Source organism: Theropithecus gelada, chromosome 11, assembly GCF_003255815.1.
Source record: "Theropithecus gelada isolate Dixy chromosome 11, Tgel_1.0, whole genome shotgun sequence".
In the NCBI taxonomy this organism is placed as follows: Eukaryota; Metazoa; Chordata; class Mammalia; order Primates; family Cercopithecidae; genus Theropithecus; species Theropithecus gelada.
The window spans coordinates 115,303,502-115,321,744 of record NC_037679.1 but is presented as its reverse complement, the minus strand read 5'-3'; the positions used below and the strand labels follow the sequence as shown (position 1 = coordinate 115,321,744).

At 35.5% G+C, this 18,243-nt stretch overlaps 1 protein-coding gene across 4 annotated transcripts in view; it reads left to right on the top strand.

Moving 5' to 3' along the window:
• SLCO1A2 (solute carrier organic anion transporter family member 1A2) overlaps positions 1–8,429 on the top strand; it is a 138,408-nt gene extending 129,979 nt beyond the window's left edge. For all 4 annotated transcript variants that reach the window (XM_025401670.1, XM_025401667.1, XM_025401668.1 and 1 more), the window contains one exon: positions 3,624–8,429. In XM_025401670.1, coding sequence (XP_025257455.1) covers positions 3,624–3,843 — 220 coding nt within the window. In that variant the 3' untranslated portion in view covers positions 3,844–8,429. The remainder of the gene's footprint in view (positions 1–3,623) is intronic.
• Positions 8,430–18,243: the final 9,814 nt, after the last annotated feature.

Below are 18,243 nucleotides of genomic sequence, written 5' to 3'. Positions count from 1 at the left end.
GGTTCTCCCTCTGTATCACCACTTTGGGACATGGAGGGTAAGGAAAACCAACCTGAAAATGAAGTTTGCGCTGACTGCTGTGTTGCGAATGAAAAAAAGTCCTTTGTCCCCGACCAACGAGTCTTGTATCTTCTGTTAGCATCCTTGAAACTATGGCAGGCTAGCCTGTTAACTTACAAATGAAGTAAAATCTTAGACTCTTTTACAATTCTTGATAGCAAACTTCTGATTACCTTTAAATTTTGCAGAAAAGGTAAAAATGATTAATTTGATTTATTTCAACCAATAGAAGGGGAGAAAATGCAATAGTGGTAATTCTTAAGAAAAAACTCCACACAAATAAGTTAAAAAACAAGCCTAAGTGATTTTGCAAATTGGTTACACTTGCTTGTTAAAAGATAGCAATTTTTATACTGGACTTTTCAAAATTTGAACTATATGTTGTTTATAAGAGACAGATCAAAAATATAAAATGATTGAAGATAAGGTTTTAAAAAGATACCAGACACATACTAAATCAACTTCTGTAGTTATATTAATGATTTAAACACAGTATAAGTTAAAGGGAAAAAATTAATAGGATTAAACAGGGATATTACTTAATAATAAAAGGAAAACACGACAAAAATATAGAAAAATTATGAACCTATGTAAATCTATCAACATAACCTCAAATATGCAAAACAAAAACTTATAAAATTATAAGAAGAATTCTACAGAATGGAAAATTTCGATATACTTGTGCCACAAATGAATATTAAACACAGATGAAAATGAGTGAGGATACAGTATATTTCAACTTCAAATTGTACAAGAGTAATCGAATATACAGATAAATGTAAATGAATATATATAATCTATATGAATCTATAATACATCTGTATCTATATCTACATGAATACATGGATAATTGTTAACCCAAATACCAGCACCTATGCCACTAAAAAGTTAAAAAAAAGTATTGATACCACATAAATCCTGTTTTCTGTTCACAATGCAATGGAGATGAAAGCCTATAATAAAAGATGCCCAAACCTCAAATGTTTGAAAAGTAGTAAAAAAATGCAATCTTAAATTACTCATGGTTAAAAGAATAAATTACAATAAACATAATTAAATAATTAGAACTCTATGTCAATGAAAGCACTGAATAAGAAAACTTGTGGGATGAAGCCAAACTAACCAGTAATCAAAGGGATTTTTAGAGCTTTAAATGTATAAATATATATACACATATGTGTATGTTTGCATATGTACAAATATATGTATATAAATATGTATATTAATACATACATATAAGTACATATATACATGTTTATTTACATATGTATATAAATAATGTATATTTACATATATAGATTTATTACATATATAAATATACATATGAAATACATATTCACATATATACACATAGGTATATATGTTTATATACACATATGTATAAAATACAATATGTATGTAAATATATACATATACACATTTACATGTAAAAGGCTGAAAATTAATGAACTTAGAATTTAGAAAAAGAACAATAAAATATATACAAATGATGTAGAACGACCTGATAAATGCCTCAATAATTTACATATTGATATATTTCCTATCTCAAACAACAATAAATGATACAATATATTTTTAAAATTCAAAAGAGACATATCTTGGTTAAAAGACAATGAAAACATCATCCTAAACATCTGATTTTTCAGAAATTAAACAGAAACATAAAGGAGTAAACAAAGCTGAATTCACAGGCTCTATGTCTCGAAATGGGCAGTGGTTTCTGGTATCAGCTTCCAAAAGAAGAATAAGGTACTTCTAAGTCAAGAGACTAAATCCGGATTCAATGCTTTAATCCAATTAATGAGGCAAAACACCTTGTACAGGGTTTAGTGTTCCTCAAAATTTGATGTTCACTCAGAACTTCACAATGTGAACTTATTTGCAAATAGAGCATTTACGAGTGGAATTAGTTAAGTTAAAATGAGGTTATACTGGATTGCAGTAGACCTTAAATCCAATCACTGGTGTCCATTTTTTTCTGAATCCTAGTAATGTTTCATAATAAAAGCAAATTTTAGAAGTAGAAATATAAAAATGAGAAGCAGAAATTAATAAATAGACTATATACCATAGAGGGAATCAGAAAGTAAAGAGCTATGTTTTTGTAAAGTTGCAAAGGTATTACTAATAACAATACTGTGGAACGGCAAATAAAGAAAGAGAGGAGGCACAAATAAAACATCATTAAGGATGAAAAAGGTAATATAAGTACAGATATTATAATACTTACATAGGGATTTTAGATATAACAATTTAGAAACATATTAAATAGATATTTTTCTAGACAATTATATATTACTAGATTTTATTATAAATCTATAGAAACATGAATATTTTTATAGTTACTTAAAAATGTAAATTCCTCAAAAATGCTCATCTGCCAAAGGTACCAAGTTCAGATGCTTTTCAGGAGAGTCTGCTAAAACCTACAATGAACTGATGATTCATTCGTAAATTATGCAAGTTATTCTCAGAAACAGAAAAAGGGAAAATTTTGTAATTCATTTCACAAAGCTAGTACAATCTTAATAATCACACTGGACAAGTTCAGTACAAGAAAAAAATTTGTAGGCTAATCTTATACATGCAAAAATTCTACATAAAAATTGATAAATTGAATTTAATAATGTGTAAAAATTACAAATACAGTTTATTTTAAGCATGCAAAGATAGGTCGACATCAGAAAATCTATTGGTGTAATAGACACTAATTAATACAATGAAGGTAGAAAACCTTGGATACTCTTCCGACTACAAGCAGAAAAGTTATTTGGCTATATTATGCACATTCATGATTAAAACTTTGAGCAAGCTCATAATAGAAAATAACTTCCTTAATCTGATCAAGGTCATCTAAAGAAACTCTCACAAGAGTATATATTTTAATTCATGATGATTCTTTGGAAGCATTCTTACTAAATACTATTCACTGCTATCACTATCAGTATTAATTTTGAGGTGAAGATCCTATTCAATGAAAAGCTAGTTATAACAACAAAAACAAAACATTAGAAAAGATGAAAATAAATTTGGATTTTCTCAATAGGAAATTTTTTAAAATACATAAAACATTTTTTTTTTTTTTTTTTTTTTTTGAGACGGAGTCTGTCTCTTGTCGCCCAGGCTGGAGTGCAGTTGCGCAATCTCGGCTCACTGCAAGCTCCGCCTCCCGGGTTCAAGCCGTTCTCCTGCCTCAGCCTCCCGAGTAGCTGGGACTACAGGCGCCCGCCACCGCGCCTGGCTAATTTTTTGTATTTTTAGTAGAGACGGGGTTTCACCGTGTTAACCAGGATGGTTTCGATCTCCTGACCTCGTGATCCAACTGCCTCGGCCTCCCAAAGTGCTGGGATTACAGGCGTGAGCCATCGCTCCCGGCCAACATAAACATTTTAACAAATACTGAAATTAATAAGAGAGTTTAGTAAAGTTGCTTATATAAGATCAGCATGCAAAAGTATCAGCTGCTGTTTTTATCATAATAAAATATAAAGATATACAAATTTAGTTTGCACTAACCACACTGTCTATGTAATATTTAATATGTTTTAACTTTAAAAAAATAGATACATCTACCTTGGATTGCCGGCAGCATTAAGAGGATCAAGCTTTGTTCCAGCCTTAATCATCCTAATTCTTTTGAGGAAGTATCATCTACCTGGTGAAAATGCCTCTTCAGGAACCGAGCTGATAGAGACAAAAGTCAAAGGGAAGAAAAATGAGTGCAAAGATATGTACCAAAAGTCCACGGTTTTGAATGATGATGAATTGAAAACTAAATTGTAATTGCCCTATTATATTACTTTTTTCAGAATTGGAGAATGTGCTGTACAACTTAATTATTTTAAAAATCGACAGAGGTACTATAGATAACTTTTTCTTGTCTTTAAGAACCTGAAAAAAAAATTCTTAACTCAAAATAATAAAATGTTCACTAATGATATTTCCAAGATATCAATAACACTTGAGTTTTCCTAGGAGGGTTATTTATAATGGCCCCCTAAAGAAGATTCTTAGAGCCAGCTTTATTTTTATGTCGAAACAGCAATTTCTCTTAATTCATCAAAGTAAGGGTCTACTTCCTACACCTCCTTCTACTAATAGTTCTAAAAATTTTCTGTTATGAAAACCTATTTAATTCCACTGAATTTGTGCTTTGATATTGGAATTATTCAGAGGCCTAAATTCTCATTCTGTTATGTGAAGATTTAAGTATTTTATTCAAGTTTATCACTTCCATGTGAGAGAAGCCTACATCTTATTCTATTTAGGAATCGTTCTTTAACTCTTCTGTTTATTCTAGGCATGACTCCTATATAATAGATTAGTCATAGATATACCTTCCTGCTTTCAATTTTTTCTCGTCTTTGTTACTCATACGTTTGATCAATTTGTACAGCGTACTGACAAACTTAAGTAGGTTATTAAAAAATCATGAGGCAAAGATTGTTGGATTTTTTTTTTCAGCAATTCAAATCTGGTGACTAAAGTCTTTCTTAAAAGCAAGTGTCTGAATCAAAGGATGAAAGGACAATGTTATAAAAAATCCAGCTCTTCAAGTCTGTTTGTAATGTCAGATATTGTCAAAGAGCCACTTTCTGAGACTCAGGACTCTTTAGACCAATGTTTATACCACCCATTGTGTCCTAAGGTAGAACACAAACACTAATTTTCCAAAAATAATCTTAGACAATAGCTTCTGTTATGAAACAGAGTTTAATAAAGGCTAAGGTGCATATTAAAAGCTAAATCTACTTATATTATTATTTTGTAAATTATGGATAAAATTAAAAATTGAAGGATTTTAGATATAGAAGAGGACTTACTGATTAATATAGGCTTCTGGTAAAAGAGGGTAGAATGAACAGACAAATACCTATTTGTCTACTCCTTATTCTCCTTCCTGTTGAAATGACACTCAATATTTAAGAATGACATAAATCCCTAATGGATGAAGATAATGGAGTGAGGAAGGGTGGGAGAAGTGGGTGTCCATATATTATGGTTATGTATGTGTGCTATAAACGGGGAGTGTCTGCAGGGATACAACAGAATGGAGGAAGCTGAAATACAGAATACACCTAGAAGGAGCCTGGAATGGAAGTGTGAAACTGAGTTGCCAGTTCAGAGTGTGAGTTGACAGCTGGACAGAAAGCAGGTCAGTTAACTGAAGGACTTTGTACAGATGCTTTACAGGTTAATACGATTTCCCAAATGATCGGATGCATCACATGAAAAAATAAAGCGACTGAGAAGAGAAAGGCTGTATAGAACAGGTTTAAGGGGAAGGATGAAAAGTTAAGTTTCAGTTTCATGAAGTTTGAGACTTCAACTCAGGGCATATTAAAAATAACCAAGGTTCAAGCTGAGACTGGCCTTGAAACAAGAGAGAGGAACTAAAATCATTGGAAAGGGGGAGTTTAACTTTGATGTAGGTATGACTGCAGCAGTGAGACATCGTGTTAAGATCTGATGACATGAAATTTGGAGTCATTTCCTTTGTGGTATGAGGAAGTGAGAAGAATGACCGGGAACCTAAAACAAGGAGAAAAGACTTACCTATATTCACAGAGCAGTAAGAAAAAGTAAACAGCCACTGCATGCGAAGGTTTTGGGGGAATCAGATTTTGCTGAGTGTGCGATGATGAAGAGAATGCTCATTTCTGAACTGGAATCTGAGATAAAAAGAAGCGAATAGGAGGTATATGGAAGTTAGACTTATGGAAATTAGAAGAAGGAGAATGAGAGATAGCGTGGAATTCTGGCTATTTATGTGACTGGCATAAATGGGAGCAGAGCACATAATGAGGTTAGTTGTTATGGATTCAAGGCAGACAGTGTTGGTGAAATTGTGAGTGTCAAAATTAGGCGAGGTGGTGACTGGGCTCCCTGGTGACCTCTTGTCATGGAAGAAAACTGAATAAGCAAAACTTACTCAAGCTCCTGAGGCCCATTCATTATCCCTATTGATAGATTTGAGGTGATCTGAGAAAGCTGTCTTACTTTGTGGACAATTCACCACTTGAACACCCTCAATGGAGCAGCATAGGCCCAGAGAGACATGGCTATGGACTTAGTACCGTGGCCTCACTTTTATCCCCTCATGGAGGAGATGGCATTTTACTCTGAAAGCATAGGATTCTCCTTTGACACTTCTTAGTGGGAGAAAGCAGGTCAGAGAAAGTGGGTGTTGGAGGGCTTTGGGATCCCTCATGACCTCTGTTGTTGGTATACGTGAAGCCTGGGAGTTTAGTTCTTATTCTGAGCACTTGTACTGTCTCATGAGGGTAGAAATAATGGCATAGCAGACAGATATGGAGAAGAGAAACAAGAGAACAGGTAGTGAGAAGTTGAGAGTCAGCAATTTTCTTACTTAATATTGTGGGTAGTATAAAGTTAATGAAACTAGAAATAGTGGTTTAATACATTACTTATAATTCAAAAATTATAATATATTTATTACTATATTTACAAATGCTTACACAGTTTCTTTGTGAATCCACCTATGGTTTTATTTTAATTAATTTTTTTATTTCAAAGCAATGAAATGTTGCTTTGTGGAGTCTGATATCATTATATCAGGTAAATGGGTTTCTGCTACATCTCCACATTATTGGGGAGATGCTTGAACACCTCAGAATACACACACCCTTAAGGTTCAAGGGCTGGGGTTGAGCTCTACATAAGGGAATTTTCCTCCTCCCAGAAGGGCGATCATTGTGTAGACAGACATGAAGACAGAACCAGAATGACTTTCGTGGGTGGAAATAGTGCCATCAGAATCATTTATTATTATGAAATAAATATTATTTATCCACACTGAAAAAATACTACTCCTCCTTAAATCATTAACTTCTCCTCAGATGACTTTAAGAAATTTGAGTAGCAGCACATGAAGTGGTAAAGACCCTTAGTCTTTCTGGTATATTAGAAGAGCCTTTTAATCAGCCTCTGAAAGGACACTAGGGATTGCAGCTGAATAAATATATTAAGAATAACAAATCAGTTCAACACTGACTAGAGTCCGAGTTGGAATTTTCCATGGAAATTCTCTTATGTCTCTACTAACAATAAGAAAGACAAAACAGAGACTAAGTAAACAAAAGCTCGAAATGTTTTGTAACCAAAAGCTTTAAATGTTATGTAACCAGAATGTTATGTAACCAGAGCTGTTACATCAGCTACAGGCTGATTCATAGGTGAACCTCCGCTTTGTGGGTCCTCTCATGAGTCCCCATTTTGAGAATAAGTAATTTGACTTTGCAGCCCTTCCAAAAAGGGTACTATCCCACTTCTCCTGGCATAAATCATACATTGACTGAACATACACCATCTAAAAATCACTCATGCTGCTTGAACCAAGGTCATTATCAGAGAAAGCTCCTGGTGGAAGAGATTGTAGATGTTAAAAGGGTATGATTTCTATATTAAAAAATGCAGAAATTGACAGAATGGTTCTTACTTACTGGGCCCGGAGAATTCCTGTTCTGGCATTCTTAGATCCCTCAAATGTATTACCAAGGGGAAAAGGAAAAAGAGGTAAGCAGGCAGTAGGGTAAGCCGTTGTTTGCCTGCCAAGGAACTGGAGAGTGCAGATTTCAGGCCCCCTTGAGGAAATTCTCCTGAGCCCTTAGCCAGGAGAAGAGAGCAGAGAATGCTTTTCTGTAGAATCCCAAGGGGCATAAAAGAGGATGAGTAACTGGGTCCTTTGCCAAGTTCCCGACCCCTAAGCCTTCCCAACATGGAGAAATTACACCAATGTTCAAAAGTTTCTAGGCTGGAGGAACAAACTTGAGCATCAAGGGCAGATGATTTGTTAACACAGTCCTGTGCAGAGGGCTCCTTTAGAAGGCATCCCCTGTGACCAAAACACATAGAGCACCTTCTACTTTCTGGCCTTAAGCCATCAATGCGTCCAGCTGTAATCCATCTTCAAACCTGGAATCCATCCCTTGACTTTCCAGTCAGACCACATTCCATCCCATCACTGTGTCCAACCCTGCCTAGAATGCATGCTCTTCTCCCACAGTCTCATGGAAATGAGGACTTGCACTGAAATAGGCCGTGGGAAACAAAAGGATAAGGAGGTCTGGACCAGTCTGTAATGGTAGCAGGTGAAAACAACCTGTGGAAAAACACATGAGTTCATTAGGAAATAAGGTGACAGATCCCCAGCTGGTGAAGAACTAGAATGTCTATTATGCTCATACAATCGATGTTTTATTTTAATACACCCGAGCTACCACACAAAAGTTCCCTCCGTGTGAAAGCCTCCAGATAAAATTCCGCCATCCCTCCTCTCCTCATGTTCTCCTGCTCAGACCCACCTTCATGCCCCTAAACCAATCTGCATCGTGCCTGTTTCAGAGAGTCATGGGAAGATGGGCAGTGCCTCCACTGTCACCATTCTCCACACCTCTGCACATTTCTGCCCCTTCCCCTCTAGACTCCACAACTTCACAGTCTTACTGTTGTAAATATTCCTGTACAGTTAGTAATGATCAAATGATCCTGTGGTCAGAGGCTTCTCTGGTGGTGTCTTCTTACCCTTAAGAGAGGTCATGAAATCCAGAAGGGGTAACCTTTCAAGGAGAGCTTTGGAGTCATTTCTGTGTGAGACACTATTGCATATTCCTGTAAGATTGCTTTTATATTTAAGGAATGATGTTACTTAACAAATGAACAAAAAAAAATTGCAAATAGCCGGGCGCGGTGGCTCAAGCCTGTAATCCCAGCACTTTGGGAGGCTGAGACGGGCGGATCACAAGGTCAGGAGATCGAGACCATCCTGGCTAACACGGTGAAACCCCGTCTCTACTAAAAAATACAAAAAACTAGCCGGGCGAGGTGGCGGGCGCCTGTGGTCCCAGCTACTCCGGAGGCTGAGGCAGGAGAATGGCGTAAACCCGGGAGGCGGAGCTTGCAGTGAGCTGAGATCCGGCCACTGCACTCCAGCCTGGGGGACAGAGCCAGACTCAGTCTCAAAAAAAAAAAAAAAAAAAAAAAAAAAAAATTGCAAATAAATTTCTTAACAATGTCTACATTGGCTTAATCATATCTTCTCTCTTCCATGTCCCTTCCTTTCTCCTCTTCCCTTGAGGTCACAAAAATATACTCCACTTTCAATTATCTCAGTTGTCTCCCCTCCTGCAAAGGGGAGAAAGGCTGGAGAGAACATGGGAAACATGAATCCAATGATAATACCTAACCTCAGTCAGCAATTAATCTCATCATCCAGTTTCTTCCAATGAAAGAGTTAACAGGAAAATGGTCAAAGGTTGACAAGAAGAAAGAATTGGAGGAATTAAATGGTTAATTCACCAAATGTAAAAGGCCCCCAAACTGGAAAAGCACTAAATTAGTTTTGAGGGAAGAACAGAAGGGAGGAAGGAGAGAATATAGGAAGAAAGAAAGGAGAGGAGAAAATAAAACAAGGTATAAAGTACTTTGAAGATTTTTTAAATGCAAGCTTTTATTTCTCTTTTTCATTGTAACTTAGACGAAGCTTCCAAAAATAATTTTCTATGTAAAACTAATTTGTCCTAGAGGATTCTGGGAGGATAGCAGAGTAGGGAGCACCAGAAATCTGTCTTCCTAGTTAGACAACAAATTCATTGGTAGATTATGCCTTATGTAACTATTTTGAAACTCTGGAGCTAATTGAAGGCTTACAACTTCCAGGGGAAGGTTAAACATAAATTGAGGTTAATTTTGGTGAACTTCAGCCCTTAGCACAGTAGCAAATACCCATCCCCCACTGCCAGTTCCATGGCAAGCAGCTGGTCACTTGTTCCAGGAGCAGCTTGCATGCAGTGTGTGGGGGTCAGAGTGGGCAAAATCATCCTGTTCTTCAAATTTCAGGTAGCTGGTCTCAGAATGTTGGTTGCTGCTTCTAACCACAAAGATGCAAACACATAAATGGGCAGCCATTGTTTTTCCACCTCCCCTCATTGTTGCAATCTCCTCCCTCATCAATTGAAGTGATTTCCAGAGGATTTAAAGAGCCAGCACTACTTTGCCTCCTTTCCTTTTTTTATTTTCCCCCCTTTGGGAGCCAGACATTAAATACTAAGATATTCAACAGCAACTGTATACACGGGGAAAATTAGAAAGGGACTGAACGTGGCCAGGAAAAGACACAAGCTCAGAAAAGACCAGAGATGTCAAGTTTACACTTTATGCTGATCCCTGGCACACAGGCAGCATACAGGTATTAAAAACAACAACAGTAAACCCTAAGGAAGGGAAATAACTGATTTATAGTTAGAGTATATTTTAGATTCAAATGTCCGGCTTCCAACAAAAAAGGCACAAGGCATATAAAGAAACAGAGATGCATGGCCTATTCAAAGGAAGAAAATAAATCAACCTGAGTTGTTCCTAGAAAAGACTGATGGTACATCTACCAGACAAAGACTTTAAAACAACTCTTTTAAATATGCTAAGGAAAGATGTGGAGAAAGTCAAGAAAATGATGTGCAAACAAAATGGAAATATCTACAAAGAAATAGAATACTTGAAAAGAAACATTTCTGAAGCTGAAAATACAACATCTGGAATGAAAATTTTACTAGAGGGATTCAAAGGCAGGTTCAAGCAGGCAGAAGAATCAGTACACTTAAAGACAGGACAATGGAAATTACTGAGTCTGAGCGACAGAAGAGTAGAAGATTGAGAAAAAGTAGAGAGATCCTAATGGACTTGTGGGACACCATTCAGCAGACCAACATGCACACTGTGGAAGTCCAAGAAGGAGAAGAGTGAGAGGAACAGGAAGAGAGAATATTTGAATAAACAGTAGCTGAAAACTCCCTGAATCTGATTAATAATATGAATATAAACATACAAGCTCAACAAACTCCAAGTAAAATGAACTAAAAAGGATCCACACTTTGTCTTTTGAAAGACAAAGACAAAGAGAAAATTTTAAGAGCAGCAAGAGAGAAGTGACTCATCACGTATCAGGGATTCTCAATGAAAGGAACAGATTTCTCACCAGAAACTTTAGAGGCAAGAAGGCAGTGGGCCAGTATATTCAAAATGCTGAAAGAGAGAAAAAAATCAACCTGTGAACTAATAATTCTACTTCTGGCAAAATCATCCTTCAAAAGTAAAGAAGAAATTAAGACATTCCTGGATAAACAAAAGCTGAGCAAGTTCATTAACACTAGACCTTCCCTGAAAGAAATGCTCACAGGAGTCTTGCAAGGTGAAATAAAAAGACATTAGACAGTAAGGTGAAGCTGTGTGAAGGAATAAAGATCTCAATAAAGGTAAATATATGGGCAATCATAAAAGCTAGCATTATTATAACAATGATTTATAACTCCACTTTAACTTTCTACATTTTTTAAGAGACTAATATTACACAAAAATTATATTGACATTTTGGTTTGTAACTCCACATTTTGTTTTATATGAAATTTAAAAGATTAATGTATTCAAAATAATTAGTGGCCAGATGGGATGGTTCACACCTGTAATCCAAGCACTTTGGGAGGCTGAGGTGGGCAGATCACTTGAGCTCATGAGTTTGAGACCAGCCTGGGAAACATGGCAAAACTCCATCTCTATAAAAAATACAGAAATTAACTGGGCATGTGAGTGCACACCTGTGGTCTCAGCTACTCAGAAGGCTGAGGAGGGAGCATGGCTTGAGTCCAGGAGGCAGAGATTTCAGTGAACTGAGATTGCACCACTGCACTCCAGCCTGGGTGATAGACCCAGACCTTGTCTTAAAAAAAAAAAAAAAAAAAAATCATTAGTTTGTTTTGGGCACACAGTGTACACAATGAATAAGGATGTAATCACACCAAAAAAACTATACAATATACACAAAAAGAAATGAGAAAGAAATATAAATATTTCAAAACTAAAAAATTAACTAAACACAAAAGAAGACAGTAATTCAGAAAAGGGGGGACAAAAAAAGCAACATAGAAAACAATATAAAACAAATAAGAAGATGACAGAAGTAAGTCTTTCCTGATCAGTAATTACTTTAAATTTAAATCGATTGAACTCTCCAATGAAAAGACAGAGATTGGCAGAATGGATTTAAAAAAAATGAACAAACTCCATGTTGTCTACAAAAAATTCACTTAAGATGCAAAGACACAAATAGACTGAAGGTGAGTTACAAGTAAACAATAACCCAAAAAGAACAGGAATGGCTATATTAATATGAGAAAAAATAGACATTTAATTTCAAAAAAGGTTAAAAAACACTTTGGGAGGCCGAGGCAGATGGATCATGAGGTCAGGAGATCAAGACCATCCTGGCTAACATAGTGAATACCCGTCTCTACTAAAAATACAAAAAATCAGCTGAGTGTGGTGGTGGGCACCTGTAGTCCCAGCTACTCGGGAGGCTGAGGCAGGAGAATGGCGTGAACGTGGGAAGCAGAGCTTGCATTGAGCTGAGATCGTGCCACTGCACTCCAACCTGAGCAACAGAAAGAGAGTCCATCTCAAAAAAAAAAAGGTTAAAAAAGATGAAGACATTTCATATTAATAAAAGGCTCAATACAGCAAGGTGATATAACAATTATAAACTGTTACACACCTAATAGCAGATCATCAATACATATGAAACAAAACCTTTGGATAGACTTGAATGGAGAAATAGACTATTTTACAATAATAGTTGGAGACTTCAATACCCTACTCTCAATAATGGATAGAATGACCAACAGAAGATATATAAGAAAGTAGAGAACTTAAACAATGCAACAAACCAACATATATCTAACATATATACAGATACTCTATATAATAACAACATATATATTCTTCTTAAGTGCACATGAGACATCTTCCAGGACAGAACATATGTTATACCACAAATTAAGTCTCCACAGATTTAAAAAGATTGACATCATACAAAGTGTCTTCTCCAATGAAAACAAGATGAAGTTAGAAACCAATAACAGAGGAAAGGTTGGAAAATGTATAAATTTGTAGAAATTAAGCAACATACTCTTACACAACAAATAGATCAGCTAAAAATTTTTAACAAAAGTTAGAAAATACTTAGAGGAAAATGAAAACAAAAACAGAAAAATGTATGAAATGCTGTGAAAGCAGTGCTAAGGGGAAAATTTATAGTTATTAATTTTTACATCAAAAACATTTTAAATGAACAATCTAACTTTACAATGTAAGAAATAAGAAAAAGAAAGAAACTAAACCCATGGCTAGAAGAAAAAAGAAAATAATAAGAATTAGAGCAGCAATAAATGAATAGAGAATGGAAACACAATAGAGAAAATAAATGAAAGCAAAAGTGGATTCTTTGAGAATATCAAGAAAAATAATGCTTTAGCTAGATGGACAAAGAAAAACAGAGCAGACTCAGATTGCTAAAATCAGAAATGAAGGTGGAGACATTACTATTAATATTAACTCTACAGAAATAAGAAAGATTATTAGAGAGTACTATGAACAGTTGCACAGCAACAAATTAGATATTCTAGATGAACAAATTCCTAGAAAAACAAAACTTATCAAGACCAATTTATGAGGAAATAGAAAATGTGAATCAACCTATAAATAGTAAGGATATTAAATCGGTAATCAACAATTTTTAAATGAAGAAAAACCCTGAACCTGATGGCATCACTGGTGAATTTTACCAAAGATTTAAAGAACTAACATTGATCCTTCCAAAACTTTTCAAAAAAATTTGAAGGAGAGAGTTCTTCCTACCTCATTCTATGAAACCAGCCTCACTCTGCTACCAAATCCAGACTAAAACACTACAAGCAAAGAAAACTAAAGACCAATGACCTTGATGAACATTGAGGCAAAAATCCTTAACTAAATACTAGTGAACATGATTTATCCTTATTTAACATTAAAATGATTACAAACCATAACCAAGTGAAATTTATTCCTGGAATGCAAAGATGGTTCAACATATGAAAACTGATGAAAAAACCACACCACATTAACAGAATGGAGGGAAAAAAAAAACACACACACATGAACATCTTAACTGATGCAGAAGAAAATATTTGAAAAAATTCAACACACTTTCATGATAAAGACATTCCACACGCTAGAGAAAATGGAAACTACCTCAACATAATAAAAGCCATATATGAAAAGCCCATAGCAATCGTCATACTCCATGATGAAAGACTGAAATCCTTTTCTCTAAGATCAGGAACATGTCAAGAATGCCCGGTTTTATCACATTTACTCAACATAGTGCTGAAAGTTTTAGCCAGAGCAATTAAGAAAAAGAAATAAAGGGCATCTAAGTCAAAAAGTAAGAAGTAAAATTATCTCTGCTCACAGACGATACTATCTTTTATGTAGAAAACCATAAGAATGCAAAAATCTTCAACAAAATACTTGCAAACTGAATCCAGCAGCACATCAAAAAGTGTATCAACCACAATAAAGCTGGCTTCATCCATGGGATGCAAGATTGGTTCAACATATGCAAATCAACAAAGGCAATTCATCATATAAACAGAACTAAAGACAAAAACCACATGATTATCTCAATAGATGCAGAAAAGGCCTTTGATAAAATTCAACATCTCTTCATGTTAAGAACTCTCAGTAAAGAGTTGAAAGTGTTGAAGGAACATACCTCAAAATAATAAGAGCCATCTATGACAAACATACAGCCAATATCATATTTGAATGGAGAAAAGCTGGAAGCATTCTCCTTGAAAGCCAGCACAAGACAAGGATGCCCTCTCACACTACGCCTATTGAACATGGTGTTAGAAGTTCTGACCAGGGCAATCAAGCAAGAGAAAGAAATAAAGTGTATTCATATAGGAAGAGAGGAAGTCAAATAATCTTTTCTTGCAGATGACATGGTTCTTTATCTAGAAAACCCCATTGTCTCAGCCAAAAAGCTTCTTAAACTGATAAGAAACTTCAGCAAAGGCTCAGGATACAAAATCAATGTGCAAAAATGACTGGCATTCCTATATACCAACGTCAGGCAAGCTGAGAGTCAAATCATGAATGAATTCCCATTCACAATTGCCACAAAAAACAATAAAATACCTAAGAATACAGCTAACAAGGGAAGTGAAGGACTTCTTCAAGGAGAACTACCAACCACTGCTCAAAGAAATCAGAGAGGACACAAACAAATGGAAAGCTATTCCATGCTCATAGAAAGAATCAATATTGTTAAAATTGCCATACTGCCCAAAGCAATTTATAGATTCAATGCTATTCACATTAAATTGCCGTTGACACTCTTTTAGAAAAAAAAATTGTAAAATTCATATGGAACCAAAAGGAGCCCAAATAGCCAAGGCAATCCTAAGCAAAAAGAACAAAGCTAGAGGCATCACATTTCCCAACTTGAAATTATACTACAGGCTGGGCGCGGTAGCTCAAGCCTGTAATCCCAGCACTTTGGGAGGCCAAGACGGGCAGATCACGAGGTCAGGAGATCGAGACCATCCTGGCTAACACGGTGAAACCCCGTCTCTACTAAAAAATACAAAAAACTAGCCGGGCGAAGTGGCGGGCGCCTGTGGTCCCAGCTACTCGGGAGGCTGAGGCAGGAGAATGGCGTGAACCCGGGAGGCGGAGCTTGCAGTGAGCTGAGATCCGGCCACCGCACTCCAGCCTGGGCGACAGAGCCAGACTCAATCTCAAAAAAAAAAAAAAAAAAAGGAAATTATACTACAAAGCTACAGTAACCAAAGCAGAATAATGCTGGTAAAAAAATAGACACATAGAACAATGGAACAGAATAGAGAACCCAGAAATAAGACTGCACACCTACACCCATCTGATATTTGACAAATCTGACAAAAACAAGCAATGGGGAAAGGCTTTCCTATTTAATAAATGGTGCTGGGAGAACTGGCTATCCATATATGCAGAAAATTGAAACTGGACCTTTTCTTACACCTTATACAAACATTAATTCAAGATGGATTAAACATTTAAATGTAAAACCCAAAACTATAACAACCCTCAAAGAAAACCTGGGTAATACCATTCAAGACATAGGCACAGGGAAAGATTTCATAATGAAGATGCCAAAAGCGATTGCAACAAAAGCAAAAATTGACAAATGGGATCTGATTAAACTAAAGAGCTTCTGCACAGCAAAATAAACTATCAACGGAGTAAACAGACAACCTGCAGAATGGGAGAAAATCTTTGCAATCTATCCATCTGACAATGTTCTAATATCCAGCATCTATAAGGAACTTATATTTACAAGAAAAATGAAACCATTAAAAAGTGAGCAAAAGACATGAGCAGACAGTTTTTAAAAGCATATATATATGCAGCCAACAAAGGATATGAAGAAAGTCCAATATCACTGATCATTAGAGAAATGCAACTCAAAACCACAATGAGATACCATCTCACACCCATCAGAATAACTATTATCAAAAAGTCAAAAACTAACAAATGCTGGTGAGGTTGTGCAGAACAGGGGACACTTTCACACTGTTGGTGGAAGTGTAAATTAGTTCAGCCATTGTGGAAGACAGTGTGGTAGTGATTCCTCAAAGACTTAGAGGCAGAAATACCATTTGACCCAGCAATCCCATTATTGGGAAAATACCCAGAGAAATATAAATCATTCTATTACAAAATACATGGATGTGTATGTTCACTGCAGCACTATTTGTAATAACAAAGACATGGAATCAACCTAAATGCCCATCAGTGATAGACTGGATAAAGTAAATGTGGTACATATACACTATGGAATACTATGCAGCCACAAAAAGGAATGATATAATATACTTTGCAGGGACATGGGTGGAGTTGCAACCCATTATCCTCAGCAAACTACTGCAGGAACAGAAAACCAATACTATGTGTCCTCACTTATAATGGGAGCTGAATGATGAGAGCACATGGACACATGGGGAGAAACAATACACACTGGGGCCTGTTGGAGGGTTGGGGGTGGGAGGAGTGAGAACATCAGGAAGAATAACGAACTTATCAAAATACATCACGTACTGCATAAATATATATATACCTACTATGTATCCATAAATACTGAAAATTTAAAACACTAATAAAAGAAATAAAACATTAGTAAATGGGAAAACTTTCTGTGTTCATGGATTGAAAGACTTAATATTGTTAAGAAAACATCCAAGCTATCAAAAGCCATGTGTAGATTTAACACAATTTCTATGAACATTTCAATGACATTTTATATAAAGATAGGAAAACCCCATTTAAAATTTATATAAAATCCTAATACACCCTGAATGGCTAAAAAAAAAAAAAAAAATCTTGAAGAAGAACACAATTGGATGTTTCATATTCTTGATTTCAAAACATACTGCAAAGCAACTCTAATTAAGATGTTATTGTAATGGCATGTAAAACCAATGAAACAGAATAGAGAGCTCAGATATAAACTTTTGAATATACAGACAAATGGTTTTCAACAAGGGTGCCAAGATTACACAATAGGGAAAGGAGAGTCTCTTCAACAAATGGTGTTAGGAAAATGGAATACCCACATGCAAAGCAATGAAGTTAGGCCCTTACCTTACCTTACAGGCAAAAATTAACTCAAAATGTATTAAATTCCTAACTGTAAGACCTTAAACTTCAGAAGAAAATGAAGGAGAAAGTTTTAGGGCATTAAATTTGGCAATAATTTTTAAAATATGATACCAAAAACACAGGCAGTGAAATAAAAAATACACAAATGGGACTATAAAAAACTTAAAAATCCCAAAACAACAAAATGTAAAAAATAGAATTATTATACGCACCATTAATCCTTCTTCTGAGTTATATTCAAAATAATTCAAAATGAGATCTTGAAGAGATATTTATTTGCACATTCTTGTTCATTTTAGCATTATTTCCAATAGGCAAGAGGTAGAAGAAACCCAAATGGCCATTGATGAATGAATAAAGAAAACATTATATATATGTGTCTATATATATCTATATATATATTTTAATATATATGGTGTGTATATATAGAGAGAGACAACACACACACACACACACACAAAATAAAATATTATTCAGCCTTAAAAAAAACTTCCTGTTTGAGTGTCTTCACAAGCCAAACCCAGCCCTTGTTTTTAGTCAATTTCTCAATTTACCCATAAGTACCTGCAGACTTATGGAACCAATGTTCCAAGAAAAAAGCTCTCTGCCCTCCTGTATGATTTTTCTCATGCTGGAATGTCCTCCCTCCTTTCT